Here is a 26,470-nt window from a genome sequence, read left to right as displayed (position 1 = left end):
GTGCAAGTGTGCACCGATGAGGACTATCTGAACAGGCGGCTCCATAGTGGCTGTGCGGTCGCGCAGGTGCATACAGCTCTGTACACAGGCGAATATCCGCATCGAGGTCTGTGCATGCAACACGAGTGCAATTGTGGACGACTCACGTAAAACAACACTTCATTTGAAGCAGGCACTAATTAAAAGTAAACAAGTATAAAAACAAAACTTCAAAAAGTCAAACAAAAATAAATTGATTAATGTGGTAATTACAGCAGCTAGTCCAATGCATCCGCCCCTATCCGTACACTTGGCCGTCGTCATCAGGGAGCACTGAAATGCATACGGCTCTGCGTTGTTCATACTTACGCCCGTCTGGTTCCGGAACACATGCAGTAGAAAAAAATACACAAGATGTGCTCCGCAAGCAGACGCACGTTCAGCTCTGCATCGTCCCCAGTGTGTCTGACCCTCGTGTGCGACTAATGTTATGTACATCTTGCTTTATCATTCCTTTATAGGCAATTAAAGTAGGGAGCAGAGCACTATAGTTGTATTTTAAACTGTATCAGCGCAGCACATTGCGTTAGTAATACTTCTGCTTACAGTGAAGAAACTCCTAAATACTTTATTTATTTCCAACACATAAAAGGAGACGTATAATAAGTTGTTTACATTTTTGAAGGGGTAAAAAGAAAAAACTTTTCCTATGTGATAAGTTCCCATAGTACTAATATCATACATGTTGAATAATTTCTATTTCAAGTTAAATTGATTTATAAAACTCTTAAATCCTAAATGCTGTCTATTTGCCAACCCCCGGACATCTAAACTATCATAAACACAATCCTCAGCAGTTCCAGGTACACAATAATCGCCATTGTCGCCAGTCCCCACGCCTCTTTCTCTGTGCCAGCAGGAGGAAGCAGAGGGTGGCACAAAGACTGGGCACTTCCTCCTGACACTGGGCATGTAATAATGGAGGGTGAGAGGATCGGGTTCTTCTGCCGTGGACCTCATTGGGCACAGTAGGGAAGAAAGTCCTTATAGCTGTGAAAAGTTCTGCCATATTCCAAGTGTATTTTATGTGTGGGCTAGAAAGTCCTGCAGCTGAAACCTCAGGAGGGGCTCACTCATCCCCCATCAGGTGTGGCTAGGTACTACGGCTGAGAGTGTGTGGGTTTAATAGAAGACATGTTATTGATTATGGGTTTCTTCTCCTTAGTAGAAGACTTTCTCGAGATACGGGTTGAGGAACATCCCCGTTGGGTCAAGCTTCTCTCTGATGGTGTTGAATTTGGCAAATCCTGGGTACATCTTCTCAAAGTCCTTCCGAGTACATGTATGAGCCTGGGACACAAAGGGGGAACAAGATTATAGATTCAGCAATCAGCAAATCTGTGACGAGCCCTTTATAACATTCACATTAATGGCCTGATTCTGCGTGGCACACAGTGGCTGTATCTGCGGGCAGCCGGGAGCCTGTTTTACTACTGTACCTTATGCTAATGCTTGATTCCGTTCATATTAGTTTCCGACTAAACGCCTGGCCAAGTTGTTTCCAAGTAAACGCCCAGCCAAATTGTTTCCGACTAAACGCCCGGCCAAGTTGTTTCCGACTAAACACACGGCCAAGTTGTTTCCGACTAAACGCCCGGCCAAGTTGTTTCCAAGTAAACGCCCCGGCCAAGTTGTTTCCGACTAAACGCCCCGGCCAAGTTGTTTCGGACTAAACGCCCCGGCCAAGTTGTTTCCGACTAAACGCCCCGGCCAAGTTGTTTCCGACTAAACGCCCCGGCCAAGTTGTTTCCGACTAAACGCCCGGCCAAGTTGTTTCCGACTAAACGCCCGGCCAAGTTGTTTATAACTAAATGCCTGGACAAATTGTTTCCGACTAAACACCCGGCCAAGTTGTATATAACTGAATGCCTAGCCAAGCTGTTTATAACTGAATGCCTGGCCAAGCTGTTTATAACTAAATGCCTGGCCAAGTTGTTTCCGAGTAAACGCCCGGCCAAATTGTTTCCCACTAGACTAGGACAGACATACTCAAAGGAGCACAGATTCGCTTGTGCACATGCGCTGTATGCAAAAACTCACAGTTTCAAAAGAGATATTTGTGACTAAGAATCAGCCCCTAAATGAGAAGTATAACCATTTTATTCCTGCTGGATACCATGGGAACAATTAGGGAAACTGACATGTTGCAACTGCTCTAGAACCTGCTTCCTGGACCATCAAGGCAAGCTAAGCCTGGTTCCCCCCAGTCTGGCGTGTGTTACTTCATGAGTGGGGTTTACTGCTCTCAGATGGTGTCAGGGATATGTTGGATGGAACGTGAAGTGTGGAAATAAATGCATTTCCGGTACTGGTAACTATGGGGCTGCAAAGTTCTCGACTAGGTCGCAAATTTACCAAACTTTGGGGTCGTGGAGCTGGATGTTGATACGTTACCAGTGAAGACCAGAAAGTTCTGTTCTAGAGCGGTTTTGTTGTACATCTTAGGGTTCATTCAGGTCATTAACTGGTATAAATGTGCATATTAGTACATGAAATTATTCATTAGAGATGAGCGGGTTCGGTTTCCTGGAAACGGAACCCACCTGAACTTAGGAGTTTAGTTTAGATCCGAGTCCCGGCTTGGCTCCTCCTGCCGGGCTTGGATCCAGGCACGAGGCAAAACCTCCTCTTTCCACTGTTGTATCTCTGTGTTTTGGTTTTGTCACTTCTGTCTGTCGGATCCAATCAGTGGCCTGTTAAAATGTTAACGGCCGCTGATTGGATCCAGCAGGCAGAAGTGACATAAGCCACGCCCCATTTTTCAAACAGTTGAGAGCTGATTGGCTGTCACACACAGCATGTCATCTCCCTGCAGTGTCCGATTTCATTCCATGGCACAGTGCGAGTACCCGCACTGTCAGCCAACACACACTGTTAACTGTTTCCTGCCCTGCTGTACTCCCTGTCTATATTTACACGCAGCTGCATTCCCTGTGTATATTTACTTACACATGGCTGTAACTCACTGATCAGGGGTGCAGTCTAAAACACCATTGCAATATAGACTGCGGGCCTGATTAAGAGATGGTCGCTAATGCGATTTTCACTCCATTGCGCATGCACATAAACCGCACTTTGCGTGTGTGCAGCTATCGCATTGAGATTACGGATGCGCGCAGTAATCCAACACAAAGTGAGTGACAGGTTGTCAGCCTTTGGGGGTCATAATGGGGGGGTGGTTAATTAAACACAGGCGTGCCTGACCGTTTAAACGCCGTTACATGGGCTTGCATATATTAGCCACTGCCAAGACAGCGTGGGAGCCCTCTGTGTGTCAGGAGAGCTGCCGAGTCTGTGGCTGGTCAGAGCCTCCGCAAGGGCAAGCTGGCCGCTGGATGTGCGCCGATATTACCGATATTTACTATCTGGTATGGATGTATTATTGCTTATATATATTTTAAACATTAAAAAGTTATTTTTATCTACATCCTGAGTTTTTCTTCACTTTCATATATGTGACCAATGGAAAGTTGAGGAAAAAATATACGGAGAAAAGAAACCTTTATGAGTCTGCAACATGTCTTACTGATGTAAGCTTATAGTACTTTCTGCATCTTCTGCTACGTGCACTAAAGGTGTATTCTACTACTGAGCACATCCTTGGGAATCAGTGGACTCATCCTTCAGTTACTGTGTACATCCTAATAGTTATGTAACCCATTTTTTGAATTTTGTTTCTCATATCATGAAAATCCACGTTGGAGTTATGAGAAAATAAGACAGACAGCTTCGTTGGAATATTACAGCTGCACATTTGGGATCTGTGTCTCCCGTTGGATTTTGACCTCTCAGCGCTGTTTATGGTTTTCTCTCTTGTATCTATGTATGTATATGAAGTGGTGTTTCATTTTTAAAACCAGAGCTGCTGTGAGGTGCAGCGCCCTATAATTTAATGTGTTTTTTTGTTTTACTGGAGTGTTTGATGTTTGAGTCCACCGGTGGATATCCATTGTCCATGCACATTAAAAGTAGAGATGTGCGCAAAAGCTTTTGCCAAAACCCCCCCCTCAAGTGTTTTGGTTTTAGATCTGGATTTCTTTAAAAATTGATTACAAAAACAGCTAAAAATCACATAATTTGTGCCTGTTATTGTCCCTACAGTATTATTAGCCTCAATAACATTCATTCCAGTCATTTCCAGTACATTTTAACCACCTCACAAAATTGTTTGCCCAAAAAACACACGGCAGTTTAAAAAAGAATATAGCACATCTAGGAAACAGAGCGGCACTGCAGTGCCAGACAGGATGGCAGTTTAATGTAAACTAGGCGATGATATAGACTGTTTTTATTCATCTAGAAGCTACTGTAGATCAGAGGCCAAGGGCCAGCACAGGTAAATGGAGGTGGAGTACTATTTAGTGGAAGCCAGGTAAAGCATTGCTTAATTCATTGATTAGTTGATTAGTGTTAATAATTTAACTATAAAAAAAGTAAACTGTCGACCTGTCATCCGGATACCACCTAATGGCACCCTAATGGTGTCCTGATGACTTGCTAAAGCGTTTTTGTTGTCACACAGTGCCTCCCTGCTTCAGCCCTCAGTCCTTCACCCTCTCCCTCCACTCTCCTTTGTGAAATCTCACCCGATCACAAGGGAGGGACTTTTATAAGCAATCCAAAACGAGTGGGATCTGATGCCGGGAAGATGGCATTTTGAATCATTTGGGGATCAGTAGTTGTCAGGAAAACCTAGTCTGGGTGTGGTCGGTTTCCAGGGAAACCAAACCGCTAATCTCGTATATAAAGTGGACATCTCTGGGCTTGCAATCTCCTGTGCTCGCTGTTACAAAAGGGAAGGCTGAGACTAGAATTTGCATATTATCGCAGAAGCGAATCCGAAAGAAATCGTATCCGCGCATGCATTAGCGTCCACCTGTGAATTACGCCCAGTGTGAGCAAGCTCTTAGGGCTCATTCACATAATGCTCTTGCCTGCACCTTACAAGCAGTGTGGTCAGGTTGTGCGGACCTCATGTCTGCAGCATGTACAGTACACTGTACTGAGTCATATGGTCCCCATGTACAGCAGCTCCTGGTCACACCTCAGCCCATGCTGGAGACCACCTTGTTGAGAACGTGTCATAAAGTGCAAACGGGTGAGGCGCTCGAGCCTAGGGCTCAGTAATCCCTATATCAGGCACGCGGTCAGACTCTCCTGACCACACCGCTTGCAAAGCACAGGCAAAATCCTAGTGTGAGTGAGCCCTCATCCAGCAGAGGAACACTCAAATTGGAATGGGGCCAAGAAGTTGGGCCAAGTTCATGGTGCTTTCTGTGGAAGAAGAATGAGCGTTCTGGTCAGGAAGATCCGGATGTGATCCCTGTTTTTGGAGACAGCAGATGTATGAAGCTCTGGGAAGTGATAAAGTGGAGAGTGTTAAACGACCAACCAATCAGCTCCCAACTGTCATTTTTCATACACAGCCTGTAACATGACAGTTGGGAGCTGATTGGTTGGTCATTTATCACTCTCTACTTTATCACTTTCCAGAGCTTCATACATCTGCCCCAGTATTTCACTAACCACTGAACTGGCCAGATGGGCTTTCTCTGACGTGGTCGCATCCCATGTATGCAACGTATCTCCTCCTGCTTGTCTGGTGTCCATCGGTGATGTAGCGGTCTCTGACCGCCGACATCTTGTGCCCCAGAATGCTTTGTGGATGACGCTCTGGAGAGCATGCTCTGGTAACAAAAGTACAAAGAGGGAGCCCCAGGTCTCCGCTGATCATTATAAAGCTGACCAGCTGCAGCCAGGGGGAGATCATTGCCCCCTCTTCCCCGAGACCCTGAGGGGCTGTAATGTCATGGAGGGGATTTATTGCCACTTGGGGGGGATTTACTGCTACTGAGGCATCCCCAGACTGGTGCTACACACCCCTTAGCTGTATTTTCTCCTCAATATAGTTGTTTTAAAATAGATGTTATTGTGGTTATATCCCGAGTGGAAAAGTCGCAGGATTACTAGGAAAAACGACCACGTTAGATTGTGATAGATATTTTTTATTGCCGTCAGTGAATTCACACCTGATGCTACATTTATCACCTGCGTAGGCTCAGTAGACAAATATATATCGGACATACAGCCCTAAGCGTTTATTACCTTAGCCCAGTGGGGTCTTCCCCCGACGCGTTTCATAATGTTCTCATACTCGGACCAGTAATCCTTGTGCTCCACATCTTTTCCATACGGTCTACATAGAGAAATATCAGAGTATATCATACACATACATCCATTTCTGACTAGAGGAAAATCATTCTGTGTATATAAATATAATGATCTTCTATATGGTCAGAAGGAATGGGTATGAAATACCTGCGGCTGTTTAGCCACCGGTTCAAATCCCGACAGGACAAGATGCCGACTAACGCTGGTAAGTACCCAAACCCTCCCCTCTCCCCCCCCTAATCCTCCTTTAGTGGTGCCTAACCCTAAAACTCCCGGGGTAGTGCCTAACCCTACGTCCCCTATGGGGGTGCCTAAACTTAACTGCACCTTCCCACACCCTAAACCTAACCCTCCCAGGAGGTGCCTAACCCTAACACCCCCTTCCCCTAGCCTTACCCTCCCTGGGGGGTGCCTAACCCTAAGTCCCCCCCAGGAGTCCCTTCCCTAAACTAACCCCCCCTTCCTGCAGCTGTGCTAAGATGCCCGGACTTACCTCGTTCGTTCCGGCATCTGTCTGTCTTCTGGCGTCGGGATTAAGAGAGGCGCCGGTATTTTTACGCCTATCTTAAGTCCCCCGTCAGCCTTTAGCAGTCGGGATATAGACCGTCTGCATTTAGTCCACCGGTCTATTAACTACATCCCTGGTCGGACTGCTGGGAAAGTATTAGATTGGTAAACTACGTCTCACAAGCTATTTTATAACTACAAGTCTCAGCATGTCAGGACACAAAGCTCTATAATACAGTAACTGGAAAGTCACAGGCTGCCTATGCTTATGTTAGATGTCAGCAACAAGGGTGTAACATGCGATCATTGGGCCTCATGCCAAAATATGCACCCACTCCAAGGCCCCTGCCGCTTGTGGGCCTATAGAGGGCCCCAGACTAGCCGAGCTGCCTCCTCCTGGGTTAGGGGTCACTGAGCGGCATATTGAAGAATTATTCTCATTTAGGAAATCATGTAGTGTTGGTCGGATATTAGAATTTTGTGTTGCAAATATTCAGTATCTAGGTTTGGGAATCCTGTTACTCCTGGAGGAGCAGAACGGGGTGTGCAATCATTAGATCAGTACAATAGGAATACGCCTATGTACGTTTAGTATAGCGCCCCCGGGAATGCAACCCAATGAGACACTGACACTTCCTCAGATATTGCTTCTGATTGGCTGCCTGCGTGTTGACCCGCCGGGCTGATCCATTCATGTCATGGCTACAATATGACAGCTCACAGCTGTACAGTATATTCACAGTTTTCATTGGTCTCTTATGTTCCAACTAATGCAGGAAAGAAGATTCCTATAGGATGTATAATGGGGTAAATATCCGCATGTATTTCCATGCAAGTAATACAGGTGCAATTTTTGGAAGATTACCGCAATACATAAGGATCCCCGCATGTATTAAAAAGGTCCCCAGCAGATATTGGAGATATTTTGATAACCGGAGATATCTGCAGCGGACCAGCGACACAGCAGCCCCCATAGGATCCTATGGGGCTTGCGATGTGCCCGCGGGCATCAGGCTGCAGAACGTTACCTATGGGGCTTCTCGTCACGACTCCCCGGGGAGGAAGGATCCTTCTCCTTTCCTCGCGTCTTGTGCACGGCCTGGCCGATGGCTGCACACGCGGGTTTGGACTCCCAGGTTATAAACCCGGGAGTAATGACAGCTTGTACAACTCTATATCGGAGGAATTGTCTGTCGGGTACATATTCCTGCATACTGTACCAGTGATAACAATTACAGGTGTAAGGTGAATGTATTTGAGATGATTGATACGTTTCCCCCAAAATGTGATAACAAAGGTCCTGATTCAGCACGGCTCGCTAATGTGATCGCAGCTGCGTAATCGCACACAGGTCTACTGCGAAAGTATGCTAATGTTTGCAATCACCCACTAGCGCTTTCTCACATCCGTAATACCTCGCAGTCCTGCGTACACATCAGTAACATCGGACCTTCATGCACAATTACAGCAGCTCTGACCTGTCTCGTCGCAGGCAGTGAGCACACAAGCTGCGTATGCCGTCACAGTGGCTAAGTTATACACGCCCATGCAACGGCGTTCAAATGGACTGGCACGCCTGCGTTTCTCCGACCACTCCTCCCATCACCACCCCCAAACGTTGACGTCCCGTCACTCACTCTGCGATGGCTTTCTATGTGCATGCGTGATTGCAGTACGCACTATTATCCGATCTGCATACGCAGTTCCAACTGCGATCCATGCTGAATCAGGCCCAAAATACGGTAGGTGCCGCATCTTATGGACAGTTGGGACCCATTATCCAGAACGTGTAGGACGCCAGAAATAATCTCTGCTACCCCGCTATAATGTCATACACACAGATACAGTCACTGTGAGGAGCAGTGCTAAACTAGGTAACAATATGCAGAGACATGTAGGGAAAAGTAAGTGTAACGAGAGAGAGAGAGAGAGAGAGACAGAGAGAGAGAGAGGGGGGAGTGAGAGGGGGAGTGAGAGGGGGAGAGAGAGAGAGAGGGGGGGCATTTGTACATGTAATGGAATATATTTGAGACTTGGGGGTAAATTTACTAAAGTGAGAGTTTTTAGCAGTGAGTTTTAGAAGAGATGTTGCCTATAGCAACCAATAAGATTCTAGCTATTATCTTCTGGAAGGTGCTAGTTACATGTTAGGTAGAAGCTGATTGGTTGCTATGGGCAACATCTCTTCTAAAACTCACTTCTAAAAACTCTCACTTTAGTAAAATTACCCCATGGCCTCCAAATCAAGGGAAAAAAGTTTATGACAAAAAAATTCCTAAGCGTTGGGGATAGCAGATCCCATGGCTGTATTATATACCAAGCCAATGAGTGTCCCCCATCTGCCCCCCGCCCCGCTACTATAAAGCTTACCTGGCAGCACGGCCTCACCTGTACATAATGATCCCATGGCTGTATTATATACCAAGCCAATGAGTGTCCCCCGTCTGCCCCCCGTCCCGCTACTATAAAACCTACCTGGCAGCGCGGCCTCACCTGTACATAATGATCCCATGGCTGTATTACATACCAAGCCAATGAGTGTCCTCCGTCTGCCCCCCGCCCCGCTACTATAAAGCCTACCTGGCAGCGCGGCCTCACCTGTACATAATGATCCCATGGCTGTATTATATACCAAGCCAATAAGTGTCCCCCGTCTGCACCCCGCCACGCTAATATAAAGCCTACCTGACAGCATGGCCTCACCTGTACATAATGATCCCATGGCTGTATTATATACAAAGCCAATGAGTGTCCCCCGTATGCCCCCCGCCCCGCTACTATAAAGCCTACCTGGCAGCATGGCCTCACCTGTACATAATGATCCCATGGCTGCATTATATACCAAGCCAATGAGTGTCCCCCGTCTGCCCTCCGCCCCGCTACTATAAAGCCTACCTGGCAGCACGGCCTCACCTGTACATAATGATCCCATGACTGTATTATATACCAAGCCAATGAGTGTCCCCCGTCTGCCCCCCGCCCCGCTACCATAAAGCCTACCTGGCAGCGCGGCCTCACCTGTGCATAATGATCCCATGGTTGTATTATATACCAAGCCAATGAGTGTCCCCCGCCTGCCCCCCGCCCCGCTACTATAAAGCCTACCTGGCAGCACGGCCTCACCTGTACATAATGATTCCTTGGCTGTATAATATACCAAGCCAATGAGTGTCCCCCACCTGCCCCCCGCCCCGCTACTATAAAGCCTACTTGGCAGCACATAATGATCCCATGGCTGTATTATATACCAAGCCAATGAGTGTCCCCCATCTGCCCCCTGGCCCGCTACTATAAAGCCTACCTGGCAGCACGGCCTCACCTGTACATAATGCTCCCATGGCTGTATTATATACCAAGCCAATGAGTGTCCCCCGTCTGCCCCCGCCCCGCTACTATAAAGCCTACCTGGCAGCACGGCCTCACCTGTACATAATGATCCCATGGCTGTATTATATACCAAGCCAATGAGTGTCCTCCGTCTGCCCCCCGCCCTGCAACTATAAAGCCTACCTGGCAGCACGGCCTCACCTGTACATATTGATCCAATGGCTGTATTATATACCAAGCCAATGAGTGTCCCCCATCTGCCCCCCGCCACACTACTATAAATCCTACCTGGCAGCACGGCCTCACCTGTACATATTGATCCCATGGCTGTATTATACACCAAGCCAATGAGTGTCCCCCGCCTGCCCCCCTGCCCCATTACTATAAAGCCTACCTGGCAGCATGGCCTCATCTGTACATAATGATCCCATGGCTGTATTATATACCAAGCCAATGAGTGTCCCCCGCCCCGCCCCTATAAAGCCTACCTTGCAGCACGGCCTCACCTGTACATAATGATCCCATGGCTGTATTATATACCAAGCCAATAAGTGTCCCCCGTCTGCACCCCGCCCCGCTACTATAAAGCCTACCTGGCAGCGCGGCCTCACCTGTACATAATGATCCCATGGCTGTATTACATACCAAGCCAATGAGTGTCCTCCGTCTGCCCCCCGCCCCGCTACTATAAAGCCTACCTGGCAGCGCGGCCTCACCTGTACATAATGATCCCATGGCTGTATTATATACCAAGCCAATGAGTGTCCGCCGCCTGCCCCCCGCCCCATTACTATAAAGCCTACCTGGCAGCATGGCCTCACCTGTACATAATGATCCCATGTCTGTATTATACACCAAGCCAGTGAGTGTCCCCCGTCTGCCCCCTGCCCCGCTACTTTAAAGCCTACCTGGCAGCACGGCCTCACCTGTACATAATGATTCCTTGGCTGTATAATATACCAAGCCAATGAGTGTCCCCCACCTGCCCCCCGCCCCGCTACTATAAAGCCTACTTGGCAGCACATAATGATCCCATGGCTGTATTATATACCAAGCCAATGAGTGTCCTCCGTCTGCCCCCCGCCCTGCAACTATAAAGCCTACCTGGCAGCACGGCCTCACCTGTACATATTGATCCAATGGCTGTATTATATACCAAGCCAATGAGTGTCCCCCATCTGCCCCCCGCCACACTACTATAAATCCTACCTGGCAGCACGGCCTCACCTGTACATATTGATCCCATGGCTGTATTATACACCAAGCCAATGAGTGTCCCCCGCCTGCCCCCCTGCCCCATTACTATAAAGCCTACCTGGCAGCATGGCCTCATCTGTACATAATGATCCCATGGCTGTATTATATACCAAGCCAATGAGTGTCCCCCGCCCCGCCCCTATAAAGCCTACCTTGCAGCACGGCCTCACCTGTACATAATGATCCCATGGCTGTATTATATACCAAGCCAATGAGTGTCGCCGCCTGCCCCCCGCCCCATTACTATAAAGCCTACCTGGCAGCATGGCCTCATCTGTACATAATGATCCCATGGCTGTATTATATACCAAGCCAATGAGTGTCCCCCGCCCCGCCCCTATAAAGCCTACCTTGCAGCACGGCCTCACCTGTACATAATGATCCCATGGCTGTATTATATACCAAGCCAATGAGTGTCGCCGCCTGCCCCCCGCCCCATTACTATAAAGCCTACCTGGCAGCATGGCCTCACCTGTACATAATGATCCCATGACTGTATTATACACCAACCCATGAGTGTCCCCCGTCTGCCCCCTGCCCCGCTACTTTAAAGCCTACCTGGCAGCGCGTCCTCACCTGTACATAATGATGTTCATATAACAGCTGTTTCTCTGGTAACAGGGACTCAGCAAAATGTCGTCACCACGGGCAAAGCGGACTTCTACGGGGAAATGGGCCACCACGTGCGGGTTCCTCTCCAGCCATGCCTTCAGCTGCGTTAGGGCATCCTTCGTCTTCTCTCTGGTGGCGACAAACAGTTACCGTGATTCTCCTATCCCCGAGCTAACATGGCCGCATTGGGCAGAGCTGGTGCTTTACAACATCTACCAGTGTAAGACCCGGCACATGTGGTTACATCTGCCAGATACTGTAGCTAGGGGTATATTTACTAAAGTGTGGGTTTTAAGAAGTGGAGATGTTGCCGATAGAAACCAATAAGATTCTAGCTATTATCTTCTAGAAGGTGCTAGATAAATGATAAGTAGAATATGATTGGTTGCTATGGGCAACATCTCCACTTCTATAAACCCGCACGTTAGTAAATACACCCCCTGTAGCTTCTCTGCTTCATTCCTCTCTCCTCAATGTTAGTTTTTGAACTCAGAGAAAAAATAGGCCCTTATATAACACAACGGGGGGCTTCAGTAAGCTGCGGCCTGGGTCACTGCGGCCTCTTTTCCTGGAGAAAGTGCCTGAAGCTATTTACTAACTTCAATCAGTCCCAAGGCAGCAGGTAACCTGCCAACAGCCATGATTTTTGTCACCAAGTACTGGCATGGGATAGTAGGCAAAAAAGTGCGGCGTGACCGGCAGTGCTCGTGGTTTGGGGAAGTGACTGCGGCAAAACCCGGGTGTGGCCTAATTTATCCTAATTTTGGGGAATATCTGTAGGTAAGTCTGTGTAGAAGCAGCACGTGTCTCTAATCACGGCTGTGTGACAGACCTGCCGCTTTATATTACAGTAAAAAAAAAAAATTTACCGCATGAAGTAAATGTCACAGTAATTACTGAAATATCAGTTAATAAGAGGGTGATACAATAATAAAATGTTAAATGTTGCATTTTTTTTAAACGTAAAAAAATTGTTGTATTAATGAAATGAACTAAATGTATAAAGGAGAAATCCCGCTGCTGTGAAATTTTGGGATACTAGAAGTCACCCCTGAGCTTTTATACCAATTTGCGCAGCGGCAAATAATCGCTGAATTACGTGAACATCGGCATTACGTGCAGATTGCGTGGCGAGTAGAAATCTGGCCAAAGTCAGGATTTTTGGGCGCCCAAACTCCTCGCGCTCAGTAGTTTGCACGGATTTAGCGGCTTTACACAGCTAATCCCGGTGCATTTGGGAAAGACATGCGCGATAAGTAATGGGCACCAACGGCACTCGCACCCATTGGCAAAGCAACTGCATATCACCTGTCGAGCGCCCATTACGTACAGGCACCCAGGAACAATTGCATTCCCCCCTATAGGTTACAGATTAGTCGGCTCTTAGTTATCTAAGACTCAGGATGGTTACTCACATGGGAATGGCCCAGTCCTGCACGTATTGTTTAAATAGACAGTCGAAATTGAAGACCTTGTAGCTTAGGTCCACGCGCTCACTTCTACCAGAGAACAGCAGCCAGAAGAAGAACCGGTTTATTGTTGGGACCAAGCTGGATACAAACGTGCTATGAAAACAGAACAAAGCGGTATAAGATTGCACCCACCAGCACACGTCACCCCAGTGCGCAGTATTACTGTATACATGAACACATGATGACCCCAGAGCATCTATACAGTAATGCTGCTAAGTGTGTACCTACCCCCCCCCACCCCTACCGCCCTCACAGCAGCACAGCCAAAGCATGGCGAATGAGGTACACTTGCCTACTTTTGAAAAAGCATGTCAGGGAGAGCGTGAAAGCAGCACCTATGAGCGCGGTGGTAAAGTGGGCGTGTACTGCTACATCTGAGGGGCGTGTCATAACATTTATTTACATGCTAATGTAAATGAGCCTCAAAGCAGTTAGTGAGATCTACATGTTGATGAAAACACACTAATGCTTTTCAGAAAATGCATGTAGCCATAGGGATCACTGTGCCTCATAACGATGGCCGTTGTCTAATGTTTTTTTGACTTTGATGAGGGAGTACCAGATGGTTTCTCTCCATCAATGTAAAAGCATAACCAAACGGCAACCCGCGATGCCCTGCCCCATGTTCTGATTGACCTACGGGCCAGTCAATCAAAAGACAGGAATGGCCATCAGTTGGTGAAACCATCGATGGTCAACCAGTGAACAGTTTGATGGATATCATCGATGGATATTTGGAGCCCAGGGCAAGATGTAAAAGTGAGCCCCCCCCCCCCTTATGGGAAAAATGAGCGTGGTCACATGCCACAAGGGGTGTGGTCACTGAAAAAATGGGGCGTGTCAACATGATACACCCCTTTCTCGTCGCTCTGGGAACATTCCTTTCCATTCCATATGCACCTTAATGCCCGCAGTAGTAGTTCCCCTCTTGCAATGCCCACTGTAGTAGTGCCCCTTATGCAATGTCCTGAGTAGCAGTGCCCCATGTAGTAGTGCCCTTTATACAGTGCCCTCAGTAGTTCACCCTTATACCGTGCTACCAGTAGTGCCCCTTATACAGTGCCCCCAGTAGTGCACCCTTATACCGTGCCCCCAGTAGTGGTCCCCCTTATGCGGGCCCCAGTAGTGCCCTTATACAGTACCCCCTTATGCAGGCCCCCAGTAGTGCCCCTTATACAGTGCTCCCAGTAGTGGTCCCCCTTATGCAGGACCCCAATAGTTCCCCTTGTACAGTGCATCCAGTAGTGATCCCCCTTTGCAGTGCCCCCTTATCAGGGCCGCAACTAGGGGGGGCTAGAGGTGCACGTGCACTGGGTGCCGGAATGCAGGGGGTGAAAAAAAAAATATGGTAGTTGCTCAAATCATCTTAATGACATAGCACAGGTGCTTGTAAAGGGCGGGGTTTACACTGAGCACAGAAAAAAGGGATTTTCCCCCCAGCACACTGCAGCAAAATCAAAAATACTTAAATCCTACATGATAATAGATTCAGCGGTATTGGTTACATACATTTGCAAATATATGAATAAGCACCAGGCCAATCGTCAAGGCTCCTCTATACTGGCTTCCCTAACATTAAGGGGTTCATGTCCGAGAAGCAAGGCACCCCAAAAAATTCCAGCCAAGGACCATCCCCAGGGCATCACACGAAAATGGAAAAAAGGTGATAGTGAAGTGTAAAGTATAGATGTGTAAGGATAAATCAATAAGTGTTAATGAAAAGTGAAAGAATTAAAATGACATAAATAATATACAAACAATGAGAGAAGTGATAAAAATATTCTATGTGAATTAAGTGGTGATACCATGAGAAAGGCCCAGCCAGAACAACCCCGGGGGCCCCACTCCCAAACGCTCACCCCAAAATAATTATTGCTACAGAATAGTAGCACCCACTCTGGGTCATATAATTACAAATTAGACTGACTCGCGATGGCTTGGGGGCTGCAGATATAGAAAATGGCAATCCAAAAATGGCCGCCGCCAAAGAGGAGACAAATGCTAGAGGTCCTTACTGGACCTCTAGTGTTTGTCTCCTCCTTGGCAGCGGCCATTTTTGGCTGGCCGTTTTCAGCAGATTCCATGTGGACCATACATGCCTACCCTCCCGGTTTTCGCGGGAGGCTCCCGATTTTTCGGGTAACCCCCCGCACCCCCGGAAGGGTAGGCATTTCTCCCGCATTCTGCCCACTTCCTAGTGAAGTGGGCAGAATGAGGAGAATACCCGTGGCGATCGCGGGTCTCCGTGTAGGGGGCGGGGCTTAAAACATGATTCTACAGGAATCATGTCATTTGGCCCCGCCCCCTATGCAAATTATAGCCTATCGCGGTATTTTTACAGCGAGGGGGCGGGGCTTAATGGCGCAAATCGTCAGGCCCCGCCCCCATCACCCCCCTCCTGCTTCTCTTACCCGGGCTTCTCCCGGGAAGAGATCTGAAAAGGTAGGCAACTCTGATGTGGACTAGCTGTCCGCATGGACTCTGCTGAAAACGGCCATCCAAAAATGGCCGCCGCCGAGGAGGAGACAGATGCTAGAGGTCCTACTGGACCTCTAGTGTCTGTTAGGCCAGCGCAATGCACACAGCGTTCCCGGAAGAGCTGGAAACGCTGGCACTTCCGGGAGAAGATGCTGAAAGCTGCATCTTCTCCCGTGAAATCCCCTGGCAACGAGCATAAACCCCCTGGCAACGAGCATAAACCCTCCTGGCAACGAGCATGAAACCCCCTGGCAACGAGCATGAAACCCCCTGGCAACGAGCATAAACCCCATGGCAACGAGCATGTAACCCCTGACCACAAGCATGAAACCCCTGGCAACGAGCATGGAACCCCTGGTCATGAGCAAAAATCCCCTGACAACGAGCATGAAACCCCATGGCAACGAGCATGTAACCCCTGGCAACGAGGATAAACCCCCTTGCAATGAGCATGGAAATGGTAATGATCATAAAACCCCTGACAATGAGCAGGTAATTTAAAGTAATTAGAAGCCTTAGTGTGGGGCATAAAATGGTGTTGGGCAAATATGTAAGTGGCACTTTGGTAATAGGCATTACAGTGTGTGGCATAATGTGTAATGGGCATTATGGTGTGTGGAATAATGTAAGTCACTATACCAGGGACGTCTGAATAGTGCAGTGCCTTATGGAGGAGCAAGGACAAAATTCAGGTACAGGAAGGGAGGGGGCGCAAAATTGCTGCCTTGCACCGAGTGACAGATATCCTAGTTTCGGCCCTGCCCTTATACAGTGCCCCCCGTAAAGTTTCTCCCTATTCAGTGCCCCCAGTAGTGATACAGTGCCCCCGGCCAGTAGTGCATAACACAGACACACATACACAAAGCACTGACTTACCTGAATCCCCGCTCCTGCCGGGCCCGCCGCTGTCTGCTCCTCCGTCCTCCCACTCGGTCCCGCATGTTACTATGGGAGAGACGTCATGACGTCACTCCCATCACCGACTGCAGGAGCCGGAAGGCGGAGCTCATGAGTGTGCTCCAGCCCGGCTCTGACAGTGGGCGCAGCAACCAATGAGAGTCTGTCTGACTCTCATTGGCTGCTGAAACACACACACCGCCTCCAAGTAGTATGAGTGTACTACCCAGCGCCAGTGACATTGTGTGTGTTACTGTGTACTGCGGACCGCACTTACTGTGGTCTGCACTACACTGACTGACTAGGGCGCCCCCGGTCCCACGGTGCCCAGGGCAAGAGCCCCGACGGCCTTGCCTTAGTTGCGCCACTAGGCCATCCGTAGTATACTGTATATCTCTGTTTTTTTTATATATATATATAACATCTTCATAATGGGGGTAAGGTGCAATCAGGGAGATTACTAGACTCTTCAGGGAGACAGGGAGATTTGCTACTATTTCAAAGACAATCAGGCAGAGTTGGCAAGTATGGTATTAGAAGAATCCTTTTATCTGACTGGCATACCATGGGAGTAAAGTGTGGGGGTGGGGGGCTGAGATGAGAGACAGGTGGTGAGGCGGATATGGGAAGGTAGGGGATTAGAGATGAGACAGGGAAGGGGGTAGGTGGATAGATGAGAGACAGAAAGATGAGAGGGGGTGATTGATAAAACTCGCCGTGTATGATAATGATGTTCCAGCCAATCAGCTCCCAACTGTCATCTGTTTGAAAAATGACAGTTGGGAGCTGATAAAACTCATTGATAAATGGGGGCCATGGGGAGGTAGAGAAAAGATAACATGGAGAGCTGGTGTGGGGGACAGACGAGAGATAGGGGGAGGGGTGAGCGGGACAAAGGTGAGATACAGAGAGGTTGGGGGTGAGGGGGACAGAGATGAGAGATGGAAGATATGGGGGGGGGGTTGAGGGAGACAGAGGAAAATAAAACCCGCAGGAAAATACTATGATATAGCCACAGTTGGGATGCCGGCTGTCAATAAACCGATGCCTACAATCCCAATGTTCCCCTGTCCTATTTACCCCTTATTCTAACCCTGCCTACCCCGCACCCTGTACCTCGCGGTAAGTGCCTAACCCTAACCCTCCCCCCTTAGTGCCTAACCCTAACCCTCCCCCCTTAGTGCCTAACCCTAACTTCCTACCTTAGTGCCTAACCCTCCCCCCTTAGTGCCTAACCCTAACCCTCCCCCCTTAGTGCCTGACCCTAACCTCCTTAGTGCCTGACCCTAACCCTCCCCCTTAGTGCCTATCCCTAACCCTCCCCCCTTAGTGCCTAACCCTAACCCTCCCCACTTAGTGTCTGACCCTAACCCTCCCCCCTTAGTGCCTGACCCTAACCCTCCCCCCATAGTTCCTGACCCTAACCCTCCCCCCTTAGTGCCTGACAATAACCCTCCCCCCTTAGTGCCTGACCCAAACCCTCCCCCCTTAGTGCCTAACCCTAACTTCCCCCTTAGTGCCTAACCCTAACCCTCCCCCCTTAGTGCCTAGCCCTAACCCCCCTTAGTGCCTGACAATAATCCTCCCCCCTTAGTGCCTGACCCTAACCCTCCCCCCTTAGTGCCTAGCCCTAACCCCCCTTAGTGCCTGACAATAATCCTCCCCCCTTAGTGCCTGACCCTAACCCTCCCCCCTTAGTGCCTAACCCTAACCCTCCCCCACTTAGTGCCTGACCCTAACCCTCCCCCCTTAGTGCCTAACACTAACCCTCCCCCCTTAGTGCCTAACCCTAACCCTCCCCCCTTAGTGCCTGACCCTAACCCTCCCCCCTTAGTGCCTGACCCTAACCCTCCCCCCTTAGTGCCTAAACCTAACCCTTCCCCCTTAGTGCCTGACCCTAACCCTTCCCCCGTTAGTGCCTAAACCTAACCCTTTACCCTTAGTGCCTAACCTCCCCCCCAGTGGTGCCTAACCCTAACCTTACTCCTCCCGCAGCCTAACCCTAACTCCACCTGGGGTGTCTAAACCTAAACCCCCTTCCCCCCAGCGGCTAACACCTACCCGCCCCCGCTATACTTATGATCGGGATCCCGGCTGTCGGCATTCCGGCGGCGTCATCTTTAGCCTTGTCGGGATTCCAGCGTCGGTCTTCACGCTGTGATCGGGATCCCGGCAGCTGGCATTTAGGGCTGTAGGTATGTTAATCGTATACCAGGGAGAGCACATGTAGTTTCCTATGTGCTTTGGATACCACAAACAATGCAATTTTTGTCTTTATCTTGTTACAATTATATTTAACAATTTCCCCTCCTCTCCTCTTCCTATATAAGGGAATAATAATGATTATAATAATAAATATAATAAACAGAAGCCCAAATAAACATCATCATCATTATTATAATACTGTATAGCTTATTATATTACTGTATAGCTTATTATATTACTGTATAACTTATTATAATACTGTATAGCTTATTATATTACTGTATAGCTTATTATAATACTGTATAGCTGAGTAGTCTATAAATAATAGTTTACTGTTTATACGTGAGATGTGACCTTTCCCTTTCCTGCTGGTGCCAGTAACACAAGGGCCTGAATCACTACTGATCGCAACTGCGATTACACACGCAATCGGCCGCATTGCAGTGCGCGTGCCGGCCACTGCGATCGAGACTGTGATCGCAGAGACTACGCAGATCCATCGCAGAGTGCCGTTTCTGGGTGGTGACGGGGGGTGGTCGGGGAAACGTAGGCGTGCCAGTGCATTTGAACGCCATCGCAGGGGCGCGCATAAATTATTCACTAGGATGCCGTACGCAGCCTGAGGCCTGATAGCGTGCGTGGCTGTTAGCAATTTCTGCGTAAGGTCAGCACTTGTGTAAGTGTGCGCGAGGCTGCGATGGTACTCACTGTTACCGATGGTTTCCCTATTCTGCTAAACATTACGGATATGTGTAAGGTAAGGTGGCGTCCTTATGTAGTGCAGCGGCGGCATTGCGATCGCAATGGATTAGCATACTATCGCGGTGAGGATGCGTGCGTAATCGCAGTTGCGATCCGTAGTGAATCAGACCCACAGAGAGGGACACGTGTGAGAAATCTCCCCGGGTAACGGTGTAATAAAGACGGCGTCACCCATAGCAACTAATCAGAGTCCTATAGTCATTTTAAAAAACGAGCAAAGCATCTGATTGATTACAGATGTCCCTACAAGCACAACGATAATACACACATGACACACTGGGGGAGATGTACCAAGCACAGGGAGAGAGGAGAACTGATCACACAACGATAATACACACATGACACGCTGGGGGAGATGTACCAAGCACAGGGAGAGAGGAGAACTGATCACACAACGATAATACACACATGACACGCTGGGGGAGATGTACCAAGCACAAGGAGAGAGGAGAACTGATCACACAACGATAATACACACATGATACGCTGGGGGAGATGTACCAAGCACAGGGAGAGAGGAGAACTGATCACACAATGATAATACACACATGACACACTGGGGGAGATGTACCAAGCACAGGGAGAGAGGAGAACTGATCACACAACAATAATACACACATGACACACTAGGGGAGATGTACCAAGCATAAGGAGAGAGGAGAACTGATCGCACAATGATAATACACACATGACACACTGGGGGAGATGTACCAAGCACAAGGAGAGAGGAGAACGGATCACACAACGATAATACACACATGACACGCTGGGGGAGATGTACCAAGCACAGGGAGAGAGGAGAACTGATCACACAACAATAATACACACATGACACACTAGGGGAGATGTACCAAGCATAAGGAGAGAGGAGAACTGATCACACAACGATAATACACACATGACACGCTGGAGGAGATGTACCAAGCACAGGGAGAGAGGAGAACTGATCACACAACGATAATACACACATGACACACTGGGGGAGATGTACCAAGCACAGGGAGCGAGGAGAACAGATAACATAACGATAATACACACATGACACACTGGGGGAGATGTACCAAGCACAGGGAGCGAGGAGAACTGATCACATAACGATAATACACACATGACACAATGGGGGAGATGTACCAAGCACAGGGAGAGAGGAGAACTGATCACACAACGATAATACACACATGATACGCTGGGGGAGATGTACCAAGCACAGGGAGAGAGGAGAACTGATCACACAACGATAATACACACATGACACACTGGGGGAGATGTACCAAGCACAGGGAGAGAGGAGAACTGATCACATAACGATAATACACACATGACACACTGGGGGAGATGTACCAAGCACAAGGAGAGAGGAGAACTGATCACATAACGATAATACACACATGACACACTGGGGGAGATGTACCAAGCACAGGGAGCGAGGAGAACTGATCACATAACGATAATACACACATGACACGCTGGGGGAGATGTACCAAGCACAGGGAGAGAGGAGAACGGATCACACAACGATAATACACACATGACACGCTGGGGGAGATGTACCAAGCAGAGGGAGAGAGGAGAACTGATCACACAACGATAATACACACATGACACGCTGGGGGAGATGTACCAAGCACAAGGAGAGAGGAGAACAGATCACACAACGATAATACACACATGACACGCTGGCGGAGATGTACCAAGCACAGGGAGAGAGGAGAACTGATCACACAACGATAATACACACATGACACACTGGCGGAGATGTACCAAGCACAAGGAGAGAGGAGAACTGATCACACAACGATAATACACACATGACACGCTGGCGGAGATGTACCAAGCACAAGCAGAGAGGAGAACTGATCACATAACGATAATACACACATGACACGCTGGGGGAGATGTACCAAGCACAAGTTGAGAGGAGAACTGATCACACAACGATAATACACACATGACACGCTGGCGGAGATGTACCAAGCACAGGGAGAGAGGAGAACTGATCACACAAAGATAATACACACATGACACGCTGGGGGAGATGTACCAAGCACAAGGAGAGAGGAGAACTGATCACATAACGATAATACACACATGACACGCTGGGGGAGATGTACCAAGCACAAGTTGAGAGGAGAACTGATCACACAACGATAATACACACATGACACGCTGGCGGAGATGTACCAAGCACAGGGAGAGAGGAGAACTGATCACACAAAGATAATACACACATGACACGCTGGGGGAGATGTACCAAGCACAGGGAGAGAGGAGAACTGATCACACAACGATAATACACACAAGACACGCTGCGGGATATGTACAAAGCACAGGGAGAGAGGAGAACTGATCACACAACGATAATACACACATGACACACTGGGGGAGATGTACCAAGCACAGGGAGAGAGGAGAACTGATCACATAACGATAATACACACATGACACACTGGGGGAGATGTACCAAGCACAGGGAGCGAGGAGAACTGATCACATAACGATAATACACACATGACACACTGGGGGAGATGTACCAAGCACAGGGAGAGAGGAGAACTGATCACATAACGATAATACACACATGACACACTGGGGGAGATGTACCAAGCACAGAGAGGGAGGAGAACTGATCACATAATGATAATACACACATGACACACTGGGGGAGATGTACCAAGCAAAGGGAGCGAGGAGAACTGATCACATAACGATAATACACACATGACACACTGGGGGAGATGTACCAAGCACAGGGAGAGAGGAGAACGGATCACACAACGATAATACACACATGACACGCTGGGGGAGATGTACCAAGCACAGGGAGAGAGGAGAACTGATCACACAACGATAATACACACATGACACGCTGGGGGAGATGTACCAAGCACAAGGAGAGAGGAGAACTGATCACACAACGATAATACACACATGACACGCTGGCGGAGATGTACCTAGCACAGGGAGAGAGGAGAACTGATCACACAACGATAATACACACATGACACACTGGGGGAGAAGTACCAAGCACAGGGAGAGAGGAGAACTGATCACATTACGATAATACACACATTACACACTGGGGGAGATGTACCAAGCACAGGGAGTGAGGAGAACTGATCACACAATGATAATACACACATGACACGCTGGGGGAGATGTACCAAGCACAAGGAGAGAGGAGAACTGATCACATAACGATAACACACACATGATACACTGGCGGAGATGTACCAAGCACAGGGAGCGAGGAGAACTGATCACATAACGATAATACACACTTGACACGCTGGGGGAGATGTACCAAGCACAGGGAGAGAGGAGAACGGATCACACAACGATAATACACACATGACACGCTGGGGGAGATGTACCAAGCACAGGGAGAGAGGAGAACTGATCACACAACGATAATACACACATGACACGCTGGGGGAGATGTACCAAGCACAAGGAGAGAGGAGAACTGATCACACAACGATAATACACACATGACACGCTGGCGGAGATGTACCAAGCACAGGGAGAGAGGAGAACTGATCACACAACGATAATACACACAAGACACACTGGGGGAGATGTACCAAGCACAGGGAGAGAGGAGAACTGATCACACAATGATAATACACACTTGACACGCTGGGGGAGATGTACCAAGCACAGGGAGAGAGGAGAACTGATCACACAAAGATAATACACACATGACACGCTGGGGGAGATGTACCAAGCACAGGGAGAGAGGAGAACTGATCACACAACGATAATACACACATGACACGCTGGCGGAGAGCTACCAAGCACAAGGAGAGAGGAGAACTGATCACACAACGATAATACACACAAGACACGCTGGGGGATATGTACAAAGCACAGGGAGAGAGGAGAACTGATCATACAACGATAATACACACATGACACACTGGGGGAGATGTACCAAGCACAGGGAGAGAGGAGAACTGATCACATAACGATAATACACACATGACACACTGGGGGAGATGTACCAAGCACAGGGAGCGAGGAGAACTGATCACATAACGATAATACACACATGACACACTGGGGGAGATGTACCAAGCACAGGGAGAGAGGAGAACTGATCACATAACGATAATACACACATGACACACTGGGGGAGATGTACCAAGCACAGAGAGCGAGGAGAACTGATCACATAATGATAATACACACATGACACACTGGGGGAGATGTACCAAGCAAAGGGAGCGAGGAGAACTGATCACATAACGATAATACACACATGACACACTGGGGGAGATGTACCAAGCACAGGGAGAGAGGAGAACGGATCACACAACGATAATACACACATGACACGCTGGGGGAGATGTACCAAGCACAGGGAGAGAGGAGAACTGATCACACAACGATAATACACACATGACACGCTGGGGGAGATGTACCAAGCACAAGGAGAGAGGAGAACTGATCACACAACGATAATACACACATGACACGCTGGCGGAGATGTACTTAGCACAGGGAGAGAGGAGAACTGATCACACAACGATAATACACACATGACACACTGGGGGAGATGTACCAAGCACAGGGAGCGAGGAGAACTGATCACATAACGATAATACACACATTACACACTGGGGGAGATGTACCAAGCACAGGGAGAGAGGAGAACTGATCACATAACGATAATACACACATGACACACTGGGGGAGATGTACCAAGCACAGAGAGCGAGGAGAACTGATCACATAATGATAATACACACATGACACACTGGGGGAGATGTACCAAGCAAAGGGAGCGAGGAGAACTGATCACATAACGATAATACACACATGACACACTGGGGGAGATGTACCAAGCACAGGGAGAGAGGAGAACGGATCACACAACGATAATACACACATGACACGCTGGGGGAGATGTACCAAGCACAGGGAGAGAGGAGAACGGATCACACAACGATAATACACACATGACACGCTGGGGGAGATGTACCAAGCACAGGGAGAGAGGAGAACGGGTCACACAACGATAATACACACATCACACGCTGGGGGAGATGTACCAAGCACAGGGAGAGAGAAGAACTGATCACACAACGATAATACACACATGACACACTGAGGGAGATGTACCAAGCACAGGGAGAGAGGAGAACTGATCACATAACGATAATACACACATGACACACTGGGGGAGAAGTACCAAGCACAGGGAGCGAGGAGAACTGATCACATAACGATAATACACACATGACACACTGGTGGAGATGTTCCAAGCACAGGGAGCGAGGAGAACTGATCACATAACGATAATACACACATGACACACTGGCGGAGATGTACTAAGCACAGGGAGAGAGGAGAACTGATCACACAACGATAATACACACATGACACGCTGGGGGAGATGTACCAAGCACAGGGAGAGAGGAGAACTGATCACACAACGATAATACACACATGACACACTGGGCGAGATGTACCAAGCACAGGGAGAGAGGAGAACTGATCACATAACGATAATACACACATGACACACTGGGGGAGAAGTACCAAGCACAGGGAGCGAGGAGAACTGATCACATAACGATAATACACACATGACACACTGGCGGAGATGTACCAAGCACAGGGAGAGAGGAGAACTGATCACACAACGATAATACACACATGACACACTGGCGGAGATGTACCAAGCACAGGGAGAGAGGAGAACTGATCACACAACGATAATACACACATGACACGCTGGGGGAGATGTACCAAGCACAAGGAGAGAGGAGAACTGATCACACAACGATAATACACACATAACACGCTGGCGGAGATGTACCAAGCACAGGGAGAGAGGAGAACTGATCACACAACGATAATACACACATGACACACTGGGGGAGATGTACCAAGCACAGGGAGAGAGGAGAACTGATCAAATAACGATAATACACATATGACACACTGGGGGAGATGTACTAAGCACAGGGAGCGAGGCGAACTTATCACACAAAGATAATACACACATGACACGCTGGGGGAGATGTACCAAGCACAGGGAGAGAGGAGAACTGATCACACAACGATAATACACACATGACACGCTGGGGGAGATGTACCAAGCACAAGGAGAGAGGAGAACTGATCACATAACGATAATACACACATGACACACTGGGGAAGATGTACCAAGCACAGGGAGAGAGGAGAACGGATCACACAACGATAATACACACATGACACGCTGGGGGAGATGTACCAAGCACAGGGAGAGAGGAGAACGGGTCACACAACGATAATACACACATCACACGCTGGGGGAGATGTACCAAGCACAGGGAGAGAGGAGAACTGATCACACAACGATAATACACACATGACACACTGGGGGAGATGTACCAAGCACAGGGAGAGAGGAGAACTGATCACATAACGATAATACACACATGACACACTGGGGGAGATGTACCAAGCACAGGGAGAGAGGAGAACTGATCACACAGCGATAATACACACATGACACGCTGGGGGAGATGTACCAAGCCCAGGGAGAGAGGAGAACGGATCACACAACGATAATACACACATGACACGCTGGGCGAGATGTACCAAGCACAGGGAGAGAGGAGAACTGATCACACAACGATAATACACACATGACACGCTGGGGGAGATGTACCAAGCACAAGTTGAGAGGAGAACTGATCACACAACGATAATACACACATGACACGCTGGCGGAGATGTACCAAGCACAGGGA

At 48.5% G+C, this 26,470-nt stretch overlaps 1 protein-coding gene across 2 annotated transcripts in view; it reads right to left on the bottom strand.

Annotated features, from left to right (window-relative positions):
* Positions 1–654: 654 nt before the first annotated feature.
* Positions 655–26,470, bottom strand: part of LOC148442495 (L-gulonolactone oxidase-like) — a 367,708-nt gene continuing 341,892 nt past the window's right edge. The window contains exons 9-12 of one of the 2 annotated variants that reach the window (XM_088463887.1): positions 13,329–13,478; positions 11,878–12,042; positions 6,145–6,235; positions 1,124–1,329 (exon numbers count right to left, since the gene is read on the bottom strand). In XM_088463887.1, coding sequence (XP_088320013.1) covers positions 1,201–1,329; positions 6,145–6,235; positions 11,878–12,042; positions 13,329–13,478 — 535 coding nt within the window. In that variant the 3' untranslated portion in view covers positions 1,124–1,200. Of the gene's footprint in view, positions 1,330–6,144; positions 6,236–11,877; positions 12,043–13,328; positions 13,479–26,470 lie in introns of both variants that reach the window. The other variant, XM_088463888.1, reaches the window with a different exon arrangement.

The sequence above is a fragment of the Taudactylus pleione genome, unplaced genomic scaffold (assembly GCF_031769625.1).
Source record: "Taudactylus pleione unplaced genomic scaffold, aTauple2 ptg001494l, whole genome shotgun sequence".
NCBI classification, from domain to species: domain Eukaryota; kingdom Metazoa; phylum Chordata; class Amphibia; order Anura; family Myobatrachidae; genus Taudactylus; species Taudactylus pleione.
This window is presented reverse-complemented; position numbering and strand designations above follow the sequence as displayed.